Genomic DNA, 17,772 nt, shown 5'->3' on the forward strand with positions numbered 1-17,772 from the left:
GTAGTCGTGGCCGAGTGGTTAAGGCGATGGACTAGAAATCCATTGGGATCTTCCCGCGTAGGTTCGAATCCTACCGACTACGAAAATGTGGGGTATTATTTTTCTCAAGTAGTGTGATCTTCGTTGAAAAGTTTTATAATCTTTTTGATCTTAACTAAAGGCAAATAATCCTATTAATTATGAAAAAAATTATTCACAATATTATCATTTTAGCATTATTATTAAGAATATCATTCCAAACTCAAAGACCCATTTGAGACATACATTTCTTGACTAATAATTTTTATTAACGTTGGCGTTATTTGAAATATTTTTGTGTGTGTGTGTGTGTGTGACATACATTTCTTGACTAATAATTTTTTATTAACGTTGGCATTATTTGAAATATTTCTTCTTTTTTTTCTTTGTGTGTGTGTGTGTGTGTGTGTGTGTGTGTATTGAATTTCATCATTTTTTCCTAAATTATTTCTTTTAAATTTATCTTCCAAAAATTATTTCATGTTAGTATTCGAAATTCAAATTTAAATCTGGTTTCAAACATTTTATTCGTGTATATTTTTATTCCTTTAGCAAAAAATGACTTCCTCGGATAGATAGATATCGGTTTTTAAAAGAACAAAATATGATGGCCCGATTCTCAAGAATGAACTAAGATAAAGAAAGAGTTATTTGATAAAATTTAATTTACAATTTATATGTTTGAATATATTCATATAAGAGTGATTTAAATTTAATATAACTGGATGAAAACAAATCAACAATTATTAAAATCCAGAAAAATAATACATTTTTAGATTTTAGAAATTTAATATCTGACGCTGAATATGCAAGAATTATCAATGAATATTTGTATTACAGGATTCCCGTACAGACAGATGGACATATATAATTGAAATAATCTCATATTTTTCGATGATTGATACTTTTATTCGAATATCATATCTAAAAATAAATAATATCAATGTTTCTATAATCAGACTTCAAAAATATAATATTTTAAAAAGGTTTCTATATTTTAGACAACTAATATTTTATGTTAAAAGGGATTTCAAATAGTAAAAAAATAAGCACAAATTACGAGAGAAAAGATTTGATATGGAATCGGAATTATTTTCAAAATTAAAGAAAATTTTAAAAATTTTGAAAATGTTGAAATGAAAGTTACTATTTTTATTGTTATCAAAAATATTTTTCATAGGAGGCTTTTCAAATGGTTCTGTGCTTCATAATTAGTTTTCATTGTGGTATTCAAATAATTTATTGAATCATTGTATTAAGCAATAAATATTGAACATTTTCAATTATTTTCCCTGACAAAAGTGAAAATTTTAATAAAAAATTAAATAGATGTTTCTTACAAAGGTACTGTTATTTGCAACAAATATAAATTCCTTCGTGTCTTTGTTAAATTGCAATAGTGTTTCAATTTTTTAATAGTGACTGTTATAGCATTTGCAACAAATGTTAATAATAGTTCAATATCATTGCTAAAATTCGTACAAAAACTTTTAACTATAACCGATATTGAGCGAGACCTACTTTCCCTTCCCTCTTCCGCTTCCGCCTCCCCCAAAAAAAGAATAAGCGATATGTATCATACATTAATATAATTACATCTTGAGGGTTGGATTCACCGTCAATTTTAATTTCTGTTTTCTTCAAATATGACCTTCGTGGATCACACATTTCTTCCGTTTGTTTGCTTATTTTCTTTAGATTTTCAACGTAATATATTTGTCTATGAAAAGTTGTTTCAAAAGTTATTTTAAAACTTGCGCTCTGGCACCCTTGGTATGTAAACTAGCAAAACAGTATTTAAGCAATTACACAATTTCTCAATGTAATTTTAAAAATTACTTTTTTTTTATTCTAATACTTATAAAGTCGCCGAAACATTATAAAAATTTAGTTTCCTAATTATATTTATTCACCTGCAAAATATTTTATTTTTTAATTTATGGAAATTCTAATTTTGAATTTCTCTTATCAAGGAATTTCCTACTTTCACCAAATTTTTAAATGTTATTGCAAAAAAAAAAAAATTGTTATAAATGCTTAGTTATCTGAAAATAATGTTTTAAAAGAAACTGTGTACAGATTTTTGTTACCTGACAATTTTATAATTGGACATTTAATTAATATTCTCATGAGGGGTTTCAATTATAGAATACTACAATTGGGCATTTTATTAATATTACCATTAGGGGAATTCGTAAAGTTTCTAGAATAGAATTCTACAATTGGGCATTTTATTAATATTACCATTAGGGGAATTCGTTAAATTTCTGGAATATAATTCTACAATTGGGCATTTTGTTTATATTATCATTAGGGGAATTCGTTAAATTTCTAGAATAGAATTTCATGATTGGACATTTTATTAAGATTACCATTTAAGGGAATTCACTAAGTTTCTAGAATAGAATTTTATGATTAGACATTTTATTAATATTACCATTAGAGGAATTCGTTAAGTTTCTAGAATAGAATTTTATGATCGGACATTTTATAAATATTACCATGAGGGGAATTCGTTAAGTTTCTAGAATAAAATTCTACAATTGGGCATTTTATTAATATTACCATGACGGGAATTCGTTAAATTTCTGGAATATAATTCTACAATTGGGCATTTTATTAATATTATCATTAGGGGAATTCGTTAAATTTCTAGAATAGAATTTCATGATTGGACATTTTATTACGATTACATCAGGGGAATTCATTAAGTTTCTAGAATAGAATTTTGTGATTGGGCATTTTATTAATATTACCATGAGGGGAATTAAGTTTCTAGAATAAAATTTCTCACGATGGCACTTTTTTTTTTTTCATTATTATTGGATTCCAGCAATATTTAATGCCACAATTTTTGTAGCTATTTTAAATTCCTGATAAAATAACGAATTCTTTCTCAACAAATTAATTGGTCTATTTGTACTCAATGATAATAATAAAAAAATAATCTTGATTTCTGAATGTAGTTATGAATACTGATATTTGATATTGATAGAAGAAGAACAAATATTCTACCACTACTGAACATAGTTGTATAATAAATATCTATTCTACTCTATGATCAATTCGAATTCATGATAACTATCAGTATCAGATCATATGGACAAATAAATACAAGAAAACCACATTTTTTTATTAAATCTAACTAAATATTTTCAAACACACTTCAAATATTAAAAAAATTAGTAATCACTTCTGATACTAAAATATAAACAAGACTTATTCAACGTCTTTATACACAAACAACTGTAAATATTCACCGTTTCCATTCGACTCATTTTGAGTAATTCGGGAATTAACAGAAAATTATTCAGGTCTGTCTTTTAATGGGAGAAAGTTCAAACTGATTCTTCAAAAATATCTTATCCGTCCCATTGAGCATGTTGGTGATGCCCATATTTTTACACGGTATGCATTTATCAAGCTTGGTACCCATAATGCAGATGTCTCGCCACCATTTCGGTGCTATCGTCCACGAGGTCCTTCCATTTGGTGTTCTCAAAAGGTTCTGCTTGGCCTCCAAATTCCACTGGCAGAACGGAAGGGTGTATGTAGTCAAGAAGTGGCGAAGTGTCAGTACCGTGGAACATTACCTGAAACAAAACGAAGCGATTATTTAATTCGACAGATTCACGTCATATTCGGGAACAGAAATTTTTAGTTTCTCGAATGCAAAAAGAAAATATTATAATCGACAAAAAAAAAAAAAAAATTCGACGAAATTTTAAATGATCTCCAGATTTCAGGCCTCCCAATGTCCAATAAGCACATTGTAGTGAATACAAATAATGTAACCTATGAGCCGATCCTGATCTAGTGCGACATAACGGGAAACTAACGGGAACTATCGTAATCTTAATCGAAAACAAAATCGTACTATACTCTCGACACTCAATCGTCGACACGCGGTCAGGCTCAGCTCGTAGGATGAAAGTTAGTTGTGGTATTTTAATGCTAAAATAATAAATTTATTTTTGTAATAAAAAGGAATCATGATTGGAGTCCAACACCAAACATGAATATTCCAATCCCTACATGGTGACCCGGACGTGATTTGAACACGCAACCTTTTGATATGGAGTCAGACTCACTTGACGCAGCAACCCAAACACGCTCGCTATAACGCTTGGAGCTACTCAAATGGGTACAGGCGCATTAGAATAAACAGCTTAATACATCACCGTTCAACAGCCATATCGTTCATCTCACTTTCGACTCGCTGGAGGGAGAGTCTGTGGTGAATAGCATATAAGCCAGTTAACAACTACGCTGCATGAGCAATTGCTTTTGTATCCTGGTTATGTTACTGGACTACGAACCACAAGGTCCCAGGTTCTATCCTCGCGCATCACAATCCGCTACAACATATTTAGAATTTTATTTTCTACCTGTCTATAAATATGGTAACTCAAAACCACTTTGAAATAGACAGGTGAAATTTGGTATATAGTTTTTAAACCAAATATGCATATTTCTATCAAATTTTCAGCAAAGTCCTTTCAGAGAAAGTCTATCTGTCCGGCTGTTCGAATACTAGTTAACATGATAATTACAAAACTTAAAGATTTAAATAAATAAAATTCAGTACTCGGATTTAGACTCTAAATAGTATATCCATATCAAATTTTTAACCAAATCCATCAGAGGATTTTCCATCTGTCGGTTTGTACTTCTGTATTCAAATAAATGCGATAACACAAAAAAAGTGCAATTATCAAAATTTAGTATGTTTGTAGCACCTGTTTTCCCCCTTGAGCAGAGAGCGCCCCCTTGTGGGGTTTTACAGAAGCCCCTTGTGGCGTTTACAGACAAGCAAGCAGTTGAACAGGAGACCTGCATCCTGAGGTCGATTTTTTCCAATGCGCAACCCTTGCGCTAACGCCGACTACTTTCGGCTGGAACCGGTGAAATCCCTCGACCATACTGTTTTCGTTAACCTAATTGTCTATGTGTGTTTGTAAATTTTGTAGTGTAGTTTGTTTGTGTAGATTAAAAATATTATATTTAAACCCGGGCAGTTCATTAGAAAATCACAACACACTCACTAAATGTTATATTATTACTAAAATCGTATTTCTGTAACAAATCTTGATTTCAATCGACAAGTAAATATTCAAAAATGCATATTCAATTAATTTTTATTACTATTATTTTTTGAAGTGCAAAACGCTCACATGCGGAACACTGAAAATAAAAATTTGAGCACTCGTAACATTCAGTGCCTTGCCAAATGGCTATAATTTATTAGGGGGGAATAATCTCTTTATTAGGGAATATGAGAGAAGGTTTCGAGGAGACTACATTCGCTGGTTTTAAATGCACTATTATTTTGAGGAAAAGCTAATTTTACCCAATAATTAAGATTTTATAACTTGAGATTTAATAACTTTTAAATTTTATATTTAAGATTTTGTAACTTTTATAAGTTTTTATAATTAAACACATTATTGATCACTGGCCCAGCTTATCTAATAGAAAGAATGATACAATTCTTACTCGTTTAAGAATAGGTCACACTCGACTCACGCACAGGTATTCGTTGCTGGGAGAACCCGCCCCTCAGTGTACATAATGCCAATGCTAATTGTCAGTTCAACACATTCTAATTGATTACTCGCAATTCATTTCGCAACGCACCCGTTGCTTTCAGTTTTCCTCTATCATTTTGGAAGACATTCTTCACAAAATGAATCATCCAAATCTTTTCACTTCCTTAAAAATGATCGGTTTTTACCATTTGATCTAATTAAAAATAATTCAATTTTAAGGGTTTTTTTTTTTTTTTTTTTTTTTTTTTTTACAATTTACATAAACATTGACAAATCATAACAAATGATAAGAAGTTTATGGTTATTTATTATTATTATGATTAGTGTATGATTATATAAGAGTTTATAAACAATGTTTTAATTAATACCATACGTTTGGCGTAGCATAATCAAGAATGGTTTTGGGGCCACAAAACTTCACTAAATCAAACTAAGATTTTATAAAACAATAGTCTTGTATATTGTCACGTAGAACTATAGTATAGAACTCAATGACACACACAAGAGATAGATCTAAACCAATTTATTAACTCAACTCTGAACTCTGAACACAGTAACTGACAAATCTTCTGCTTTTATACTAGCAGAGAAAGTTCCAGAATACTTTTCTGGAGACAGTAAGAAAAGTCCAGAACACTTTTCTGGTAAACTAAAGAAAGGTCCAGTATCTTCTGGAACATGAAATAAGGGAAAACATAAAATCAAGGAATTAAATATTTACATATAATATGAAACGCATTGTCTCTAGCTCGATTCGAACCCATGGTCTCTTGATTATGAGACCAGTGCCATGACCATTCGGTCATTAGAGTCGACCGTCTTTTTTCAATGCGGCAATATTATGTTTGCTGTTGACTTCCCTTTTTCTTCTTTCATACAAAATCAACATAAGTGATCAGTAATGAATTAGATATCAGTGATGAGAATTTTTTTACAGATTCATTTGGAATTTCAAAGGAATACCCTATCCAAAAATATTTTTGATGTATTTTCAAGTTAAAACGCCGCTCTTGACTTTGAAATTCATCTTTGTTAGCACCGAATTACTTTACATTTCTAACCGCCGGAAATGAGCTCCAGAAATGAATGATGACCGACGCACGAATTAGTCAACTGTTATAAAATATTCTTTGCATTACTGATGCTCGCAATTTTAAATGTTTCATATTTGCTCATATATTTACCACAAATGTTCACTCCGCTGTATGCACCTCCACCTTCGCAAGTATCGTCCTCGTCATCTGGCAAGGTCCAAAATTGCAAATTCTGTTCCAGAATATTTCGAGTAACTTCAGATCGGGATGTTAAAATAAAATAAACTCTACTACTTTTGGTTGGTCTATCACGTTTAATTTACATTAAAATGCATTGCTGCAAATTTAAACAAATTCTAAGGTTGCAGCATTCCTCAATAGATGGCAGCACCACAATTTCACACAGACTTATAATAAATTTTCAGTTAACCGCTGAAATGAGCAGCACTGCAAGCATAGATAATCATGCAAAATAATCTTCAAAAGTCACAAAACCACACGAATTTTTTTTTTAAGTTTTATCATTTGAATAGGATTAAATATATTCAACAAGGCTTAAAAAGCAATAGATTTCGTAACAGCAATGTGCTGATTTCAATTTTTTTTTACCAAAAAATATCGCTTATGTTTTATTTGTTTTGTCTTTCATGAAAAAACATTTTTTTATAATTTTTTAAAGATAAAAATTAATATCTTCGAATAATTCATAAAGCGGATAATCGAAAATGATACAATTCCGTTTAGGGATTTAGGGGCCCTAATCAAAAATGAGCTCTAACGCGCCAAAGTACTGCTATTTAGGATTCCCCAACCAGGGCCAAATATGACATGATTTTATTCATCAAAGTTTGTTTTGGTTCTATTTCTATTTTTCAGTAGCCTTTTGGTATCGAAAAAAAATTAAATCGGAAAAAAAAATCTCATTTTGCAATGAGTAGTTCTCTAAAAACATTAAATAATTGTGTTTGCGAGCGTAATGGCATTGGAAAATACATTCATACATAATGTATTTGAAAGCACATTCATAAAAAGCATTCATACATAAAGATTAGGACGAAAATCCTGATGTATAATTTTCACCACCGTTTTCTGAAAATCGATTGCAGAATTTCTCTTTCTTTAACAATTTAGAAATTTATTGCTTGATGGTAATTAGAGTGGATGCTCTGAATATTGTTACAAGTAATATTACTTGGAAATTGCAAATCTTAATCGTTCAATGAACATACATAACAAATTTGAAAGATTTAAAATTGAAAACTTTTTCTTTAATTATAAAAAAAAAATTAACAGCCAAATAAATATGAACGATTTTATTTTTTTAAAAATGAATAAAGAATGCATACTTACTCTAGTTTTAAGTTTCTGTGTCAGAAACGGACTTGCAATGGTCCAAACAATGTTGAACAATTTACTTTCAGATATGATATGAAAACCCTTGTATCTTCCAGGAAAACAGTACTGAAAAGATAAGAACGTTATGAAATGTGGAATGCTTCGATGTGAAAAAAAAGTTCAGAAAATAATAAGTAAATTTACATAAAAGAATTTTTAGAAACATAATTTTATTAGTATTCTAAAATGTGGAATAATCCACTTTTTAATCGTTAATTTTTTATTCGTTTTTACAAATATAACGGAATTTGGAATAATTTTTTCGAAATTCGTAAATAGATGGCGCCATAAAAAAACACAATCACATGAAACACATGGCGCCAATTAAATTTCACGTGATTCATCGGGATCCAATAACTTATTTGTAAATCACTAGAGATATAACAATAGATATATATTTCCTATTCAAAAAATGCTTTAAATCACTTCAAAAATTGCATTTTATACTTTTTAAATCTGTAAATGTTCTGCGTAAAATTAAAAGTCAGTTCGTGTTCTATTAGTAGTATTTATTATAATATTCTTGATAATTTAATATTTTTAAAAGATTAGTAATCTTTAATATCAACATTTTAGGCTAGTTTTATATATAATTTACGCCTCGAAAAAAATGAGTCAATCATTAAACGCCATTGAAGGGCCAAAAATACTAAATTTCAAAGAAGACACTACTGGATAACTTTTTGTTTGTTTGTTTGTTTTAAATGGAATTATGGAAGTGTGAAAGTAAATAAGATAGGTAGGACCGGGGAACTATATACAAAATCATAGTAAATAAATTTTTAGAAATATATTTACTGACTCCTGCAGTAAACTTGAAATATATATCTAAATCTACTGGGTAAAATCCTAGATGGGCCCAACTCTTGGCGACTCATTTGAAATCTCGCCAAGTTGACTACTAATTGAATATTTGTTATTATTATTATTTTTCAATTAAAAAACGATAGTTGAAGGCCAGAAATAATAATAAATAAAATAAAATAAATATAATAAAATATAAATATAATAAAATATAAATATAATAAATAAATAATAAATATAATAAATAAATAAAATAAATATAATAAAATATAAATATAATAAATAAATAATAAATATAATAAATAAATAATAAATATAATAAATAAATATAATAAATAAATAAAATAAATATAATAAAAAATAAAAATTAAAAAAAATCTGTCTAGGTTGCCATTTGGCGAGAATTCAAAAAGACGCCCAGAAGTGGGCTGTGCTAGGATCCACCCAATCTACTGATTTAAAAATTAGATTGAATCAAAATTAATAGTTGACATCCGGTACGATAACATAAAGCTATTTTAAGATTATTGAAATAAATCGATTTGTCTAAGAATAAAATTACCCAGAGATTCGAAATTTGATGTCATTTTGGTTTAGCCGAAGTTTTCAGAATGTGCTAAATATCTCAGTTTCAGTAATCTTTTTTATTTTATTGATTATATGATGTGTACCAACAGCGGCATTACACTAGAATTAGCTCCTTTAACAATGATTCCAAATTTCAAAGTTAAGATTGTCTCCCCAAAACTTTCTCGCGTTCTCTCTAATAAACTTGCCATGCCAGAGGCACCATTTCACTAGGCATTGGCATAAAATAGTTACGGAATATTAACTTTTGGCTTGAAAACATTTTGACTGAAACTGCCGTATCATCCTCGGCTCTTTACACATGGCATGCGTTAAGAGTACCCAAAAATCGAATTTGTATTTTAGACAGGTTCTTTTTTTCACATTTTAAGCATTGTTTTTGATTTATCACGTTTACATGTTTCTGAAAGTACAGACTGACGGACAGTTAACTTGTAACTGGATATGGCTCAAAGTTTGACAGATGTCTACACTATAGATATTAAATCAAATGCACCGAATTTCATCTATCTAGATATTTTTTTTGTTTTGTAATTATCGTTTTAGATTATATTCGAACAGCCGGATAGACGGAGTTCCTTAGAACAAATTTTGCTCAAAATTTGATAGAAATTCGCAAATTTGGTATAAAGACCTTATACCAAATATCATCCTCCCAACTCAAAGCGTTTTTTAGTTATTTTTGTCACGAATAGAAAAAGGGTCATTTTCCAAAATTGTTCTTTTTTAACTCGGAATGTGGATACTCGTCAAAATCTGGAGTTTAAATATTTTGACAATTACTATGCTTTCGTTATCTTACATATACGAGAAAGTATTGTAACGGATTGCGATGAGCGAGGATAGAACCTGGGACCTTGTGGCTCGCAGCCTAGTAACATGACCACAATACAAAAGTAATTGCTCGGGCAGCGTAGCTGTTAACTGACTTATAAGCTTTCACCTCAGTACTCTCTCTCCAGTGAGTCGAACGACATAGCTGGTGAATGGTGATGTATTAGCTGTTGAGTCTAATGCACCTGTACTCATTTCAGTAGCGCCAAGCGTTATGGCGAGCGTGTGTGGTTGCTGATGCTGTTGCGCCAAGTGAGTCTGGCAACATAGGGTTGCTGCGGCCTTTTTGTGTTGCTGCGTCAAGTGAGTCTGACGACTTTGGGTTGCTGCGTCAAGTGAATCAGACGACTTTGGTTTGCTGTGATCAGATGGCGTCACAACAGCTATACGGAAGCTCATCGTCCAAGGTCACCAATGTGGCGAAGTGGTATGAACGAGGATAGAACCTGGGACCTTGTGGTTCTCAGCCCAGTAACATGACCACAGTACAAAAGCAATTGCTCGGCTAGCGTAGCTGTTAACTGACTTTCACCACAGTATAAAAGGAAAGAAGAACCAGGAATGGAACACATATCATAAACTGATATGTGTGACAAAGATAGTTCAATTTTGAGTTTGGGAAAATAAATCCAATTGATGTTCGTGCACATAAGTCAGCAGTCACTGGTCTTCTTTTATCATTTCTTTTTTTACCGATATGTCTGAGAAAAACATCTCCATCTTAATATTGCTTCTGATGTATTCTAAAAGTGGACAAGAGTATATGTAGATGATTATGTTTTCATTGATATTTTCACCACATCGGTAGTAGAAGGCTTTAAGGTTGAAACGGCGTAGGTATTTGGAACAAAGACGATGATTTGCTTTGGTAATCTTATTACTTTAAACAAGCAATTCTTGTATATTTGTAAATTTATTTCATATATCTCGAAAACGACTCTAACGATTTGGATCAATTTTTATATTTCGATAAGGTTAACGATTTGGATCAATTTTTATAGTTAGATAAGGTTAACGATTTGGATCAATTTTTATATTTCGATAAGGTTAACGATTTGGATCAATTTTTATATTTAGATAAGGTTAACGATTTGGATCAATTTTTATAGTTAGATAAGGTTAACGATTTGGATCAATTTTTATATTTAGATAAGGTTAACGATTTGGATCAATTTTTATATTTAGATAAGGTTAACGATTTGGATTAATTTTTATATTTAGATAAGGTTAACGATTTGGATCAATTTTTATAGTTAGATAAGGTTAACGATTTGGATCAATTTTTATATTTAGATAAGGTTAACGATTTGGATCAAATTATGCCTAACTATTAGAGCCTTTTTCTTTCTGCTCTCATACTGACAGTGTCATAGAGCGCCATCTTTGACTCGATTTCACCATGATAAAAATAATACCTGAGTGAAAGTTCAAAAATATAAGTAATGATAGTTAAACTTTAAAATAAATACTGCAATGCTGTAGATTGTTTCGAATAACACGTTACGCTAAGTGCATTCGTGATTTTTTTTTAATTTAAAAGACCAATGCATATATAGGTAATATTGAAAAATATTCATACATAATTAGTATGTGATTCGTTTCTAAATATTTCATCAAAAAAAAAAAAAAAAAAGACACGATTTTCCAAAAATAATTTTAAAAAAAAATGCCGAACGAAACTTGGTCTTCCAGATATTAAATCTGTTATATATATACTGGAAATTTTAACTTTATTAAATATTTCATATGTGAATTTTCTTTTTCTTCAAGATCCCAACATCTTTACCATCTATTTTTCAGTACCCCATACTACCATATTTAAAAGAAATAAAACTTCTCTACTCCTTACGTTTAAAATTACAAAAACAGAAGCACGCAAACCAAAGTTTTCTTTCCTTTTTTTTATTTATTTCCTTTAAGTTATTATAAATTTATCAGCAACATTGTGGAAAAATGATTCATTTTAAAAAAAGTTCCAGAAACTTTTGCGCTATAAATAAACTAAAGCACGTTCCTTTAAATTTATCTGATTATGACTTTCATCCTTGAAGCGAAAACGTGGGCAGTTCCTCTCTCTGTCTTTCTTCATATTCTGAAATAAAATAAATCGTTTTCTCAAATTGACTTTTCTTCAGGGTTATATTACTCTGACAAGTGGCAGCTGACATTAGACCTCGGCAGAGTGAAGGTGAAACGGAGGAAAATATGATAGAATGAACGCATCAATAACAGATTTGAAATAAGTACGATTGCGTTGAATTTGGTTTATTTAATTTGATTTATTTTTAATTTCTCGCACACGAAGTATAGAGAATGAAATAAGCACGATTGCGTTGAATTTGGTTTATTTAATTTGATTTATTTTTAATTTCTCGCACACGAAGTATAGAGAATGAAATAAGTACGATGGTTTTGAATTTGGTTTATTTAATTTGATTTATTTTTAATTTCTCGCACACGAAGTATAGAGAATGAAATAAGTACGATTGCGTTGAATTTGGTTTATTTAATTTGATTTATTTTTAATTTCTCGCACACGAAGTATAGAGAATGAAATAAGTACGATGGTTTTGAATTTGGTTTATTTAATTTGATTTATTTTTAATTTCTCGCACACGAAGTATAGAGAATGAAATAAGTACGATTGCGTTGAATTTGGTTAATTTAATTTGATTTATTTTTAATTTCTCGCACACGAAGTATAGAGAATGAAATAAGTACGATTGCGTTGAATTTGGTTTATTTAATTTGATTTATTTTTAATTTCTCGCACACGAAGTATAGAGAATGAAATAAGTACGATGGTTTTGAATTTGGTTTATTTAATTTGATTTATTTTTAATTTCTCGCACACGAAGTATAGAGAATGAAATAAGTACGATTGCGTTGAATTTGGTTTATTTAATTTGATTTATTTTTAATTTCTCGCACACGAAGTATAGAGAATGAAATAAGTACGATTGCGTTGAATTTGGTTTATTTAATTTGATTTATTTTTAATTTCTCGCACACGAAGTATAGAGAATGAAATAAGTACGATTGCGTTGAATTTGGTTTATTTAATTTGATTTATTTTTAATTTCTCGCACACGAAGTATAGAGAATGAAATAAGTACGATTGCGTTGAATTTGGTTTATTTAATTTGATTTATTTTTAATTTCTCACACACGAAGTATAGAGAATGAAATAAGTACGATTGCGTTGAATTTGGTTTATTTAATTTGATTTATTTTTAATTTCTCGCACACGAAGTATAGAGAATGAAATAAGTACGATTGCGTTGAATTTGGTTTATTTAATTTGATTTATTTTTAATTTCTCGCACACGAAGTATAGAGAATGAAATAAGTACGATGGTTTTGAATTTGGTTTATTTAATTTGATTTATTTTTAATTTCTCGCACACGAAGTATAGAGAATGAAATAAGTACGATTGCGTTGAATTTGGTTTATTTAATTTGATTTATTTTTAATTTCTCGCACACGAAGTATAGAGAATGAAATAAGTACGATGGTTTTGAATTTGGTTTATTTAATTTGATTTATTTTTAATTTCTCGCACACGAAGTATAGAGAATGAAATAAGTACGATTGCGTTGAATTTGGTTTATTTAATTTGATTTATTTTTAATTTCTCGCACACGAAGTATAGAGAATGAAATAAGTACGATTGCGTTGAATTTGGTTTATTTAATTTGATTTATTTTTAATTTCTCGCACACGAAGTATGGAGAATGAAATAAGTACGATTGCGTTGAATTTGGTTTATTTAATTTGATTTATTTTTAATTTCTCGCACACGAAGTATAGAGAATGAAATAAGTACGATTGCGTTGAATTTGGTTTATTTAATTTGATTTATTTTTAATTTCTCGCACACGAAGTATAGAGAATGAAATAAGTACGATGGTTTTGAATTTGGTTTATTTAATTTGATTTATTTTTAATTTCTCGCACACGAAGTATAGAGAATGAAATAAGTACGATTGCGTTGAATTTGGTTTATTTAATTTGATTTATTTTTAATTTCTCGCACACGAAGTATAGAGAATGAAATAAGTACGATTGCGTTGAATTTGGTTTATTTAATTTGATTTATTTTTAATTTCTCGCACACGAAGTATAGAGAAGTTGTTATTGTAATCGTCAAAATATTCGAAATTGCGATTTTGAAGGATATCTACGTTTTAGACCTTCTTGAATTCGAAAAACACATTTTTGGAAAATGCCTGTATGACCATCTGTCTGTCTGAAACTAAGATAACTCATAAACACTCTGATCTAGGCGGATGAAATTTGGTATATGCTCTTTACGCTAGCTTTGAAGATTTCTATCAAATTTGGAGCAAACTCCGTTCAAAGGAAGGCTGTCTGTTCGACTGTACGAATGTACATTAATGCGATAACTACAAAACGAAAAGAGTTACATAGATGATATTCAGTACATAGATTCAACATCCATCGTGTAGAAGCCTATCAGTTGTTGAGCCAAATCCAATGAGGGGTTGACCATCTGTCGGTCTGTACTTTTAAGAGCATGTAAAAGCGGTAACTCAAAAAGGCAGTAATTTGAATTTATCAAATTTCTATAGGAATTTGTGACTAAAAATGTAGTTTTGTGCCAAATTTTTGTTGCAATCGATTGGGAAAAATGCATCTAAAATACCAATTTTATTTTCGGATCTACTAACCGCATGTCAGAGATTAATCGCCAAAAAAACCTCGTCTTGGATCAAGCGATAGATTCTGTAACAATGCCAAATTCACCCCAAATGCGCCAAGGCATTTCTACAAGTAATGCTCGTTCAAAACTCTGTAGCAAATCAGATATGCAAAGCATGATCTGCAAATTTCACCCTTTTTCACACGTAAAAATTTATAATGATTGATATGTCTTTAAAATATGTGTGTATATTTATGAATGTGTGTGTTTGTGTATGTGTGCGTGTATTATATGTATGTGTATGTATATGTATGTGTGTGTGTGTCTGTGTGTGTGCGTGCATGTATATGTATGTGTATGTATATGTATGTGTGTGCGTGTATGCATATGTATGTGTGTGTATGTGTATGTATGTGTGTGTGTTTGTGTGTGAGTGTGTGTGCACGCGCATGTGTGTGTGTGTGTGTGTGTGTGTGTTAAAACATATTTCTTTAAAAGTCTATTAAACTGTTTTGAAAAGAAATAAATACAAAAAAATCCACTACATTTTACTATTAAAATTATTTTCCGATTGCTGGACATGAAGAGCTTCCAAATTTCGCTAACTTTCTCATTAATATAAAATAATACTTTTTATATCTCAATAATATAAAATAATACTAGGTGTTTCTGTCTGCTCGTTTATTTGTCTGTTAAAGCTCTACAGACCAGATCGTTTCATATAGAGGTATCAAATTTTGTATCAATACATTTTTGGACAGGAAAAATGTATGCATCAGAAAATTTATTTATCTTCCGAAATTTCGAATAAAGTTTCTATTAATTAAAATTAATGAGATTTTGACATTTTTTTCAGCTTTAATTAACAAAAATATTGTTTGACAAAAAAATAATTTTTTACATCATGAAAGCTTCTTTTCATTGATAGTAATTTAGTTCTGATGAGAATTTTTCCTAAATATTAGTAATTTTTTTAAATATTTTTTTAGTAAATTTCAATAATAGGGTTTCGTTGTTGTATTGAAATTCAAGCAGTTTACATTATTTCATCAAATATTTAATCGAGTCATTTTTTTCCCTCATTGTTCAAGTCATTAGGGAAAAAAAATTATTATTTCTTACAGAGTTTACATGTGGAAGCCACAATACCATAAAAATGAAGATAACAGTTTAAAGGTAGATTACCCAGGTAATTTTCTTTTTCAAGACATTATAATGTCATGGAATTGTGGTGTAAAGTTATTACAATAAAATGAGGTTTAAAGTTTATCAGAATTTGAAGTTTAAATACACATTATTGAAAAATCCATGAACATCAAGTAAGTTATGCATAAAAGATTTGATTGAGATAATACACACACACACACACAAAAAAAAAAAAAAAAAAAAGTATTGTCGACCTTGGTCGCCAGTAGCGGCTAGTAATAAATATAAATTATTTTGTTTTAATCCATTGATAGGTACACTATATGTTTATCTGTTCATATTTAAATGAATGCGTTAGCTCAAAAAGGCAACGAATTGGCTAAAAGATGCCCAATTTAATGTTGTTAAAGCTAGATTTAATATGAATGTTTGAACATCAAAGTTGAATTTATTTGGTACAATTTCTCGCCGAATGGAATCTTGTTAATATTTTTATTGCAACCCTAAAAGCCGTCTGATGCCATTTTCTATTGCCATCCCTGGTGATGAATTTTTGGCTTGCTTTTGCACAGTTGGTTCGATTTTGTCATGCTTGGCTAGGAACCGGATACTAATTTTCAGTCATGTAGGTTTTCAAACCCTTATTGTCGATATATATCAAATTTTGAATATAATCGAATGGGGAAATGAATTATTATTAATCATAAGTCTAACCCTTATCACTTGCGCGGAAATTAAAAACATAACTCGCCGTATTTTGTCAGTTAACGATCAAATCTATCTGAAAACATTCCCTCTGTTTTTCCTTAATGTTTCGAAACTACTTCCAAGAAATATAAGCAATCAATTTATTTACTTATTCAATCCTCGTGGGGTTGTTATTGTTATTATATATTAGTTCATCTTTATTTTTCGAAAAGATACCACCGGTGAAATTAAATAAGAAAGTTTTCCTTGTTTAGCTTTTACTGAAGATTCTTAATAGATGATATCACCATTTCCTTTTCCTTGTATTTCTATTAGTTATTATTTCGAATTAAATTTTGACTTGAATAAAACAATCTATAGATGTTTCCATACTTCATTTTTATATGATAAATATTCCTGTTTCCTTGCTTTCACACGAATATCTTTTTCTCTCGGTTTATTAAAATGCGGAATAAAATTAAAATATGTAAAAATATATCCTCGTTTAACTCTCTTGTGTAAAGCGATTTAGAAACCAAGGCTCAATATACATAAATAAAGTTAATATACCTAAATTATTTTCTCTTTATAAATTCAAATAATAGAATAAATTTTTTTTTCAAATTTTGCTCGTAAATACCAGAGTAAAATTTGAAAAAATTGTTCGGGTATTTATGAGCAAAATAATTTTATTTTTTTTTTTCCACTCGGAATCCATAAAAAGGTTTTAAAAAATTTCGTGGCAATTGACCAAATAATTATTTTTCTTAATTAAAAACTATGCTTAATTACACATGTGCAGTATTAGGCAAGAAAAAAAATTATCTGCATTTAAAATTTGTTTTGCAAACTGGATTTTTTTTAAGGCAAAACCTGAAAAAAAGAAAGATAATTTTTTTTTTCTTAAGTGAGATTAAGTATGATTTTTTCATTTATTGATACTGACAATAAACCGATGACAAGCAGGCAAATGTTATTTTCCAATTTCAGTTCCAACGTATCGGTGAAATGCCGGTACGTTTAGGATTTAAATTTTTTTTCTTTTAACTTGAA

General features: G+C 29.6%; 1 protein-coding gene and 1 non-coding gene across 3 annotated transcripts in view; one reads left to right on the plus strand and one right to left on the minus strand.

The window, feature by feature from the left end:
* Positions 1 to 82, plus strand: Trnas-aga (transfer RNA serine (anticodon AGA)). Its single transcript has one exon. It is a non-coding gene; the product is annotated as a tRNA-Ser (tRNA).
* A 3,048-nt stretch (positions 83 to 3,130) lies between these two features.
* LOC129976119 (retinaldehyde-binding protein 1-like) overlaps positions 3,131 to 17,772 on the minus strand; it is a 79,212-nt gene continuing 64,570 nt past the window's right edge. For both annotated transcript variants that reach the window (XM_056089516.1, XM_056089517.1), the window contains 2 exons: positions 7,952 to 8,062; positions 3,131 to 3,611 (listed from right to left, as the gene is read on the minus strand). In XM_056089516.1, coding sequence (XP_055945491.1) covers positions 3,438 to 3,611; positions 7,952 to 8,062 — 285 coding nt within the window. In that variant the 3' untranslated portion in view covers positions 3,131 to 3,437. The remainder of the gene's footprint in view (positions 3,612 to 7,951; positions 8,063 to 17,772) is intronic.

The sequence above is a fragment of the Argiope bruennichi genome, chromosome 7, assembly GCF_947563725.1.
Source record: "Argiope bruennichi chromosome 7, qqArgBrue1.1, whole genome shotgun sequence".
In the NCBI taxonomy this organism is placed as follows: domain Eukaryota; kingdom Metazoa; phylum Arthropoda; class Arachnida; order Araneae; family Araneidae; genus Argiope; species Argiope bruennichi.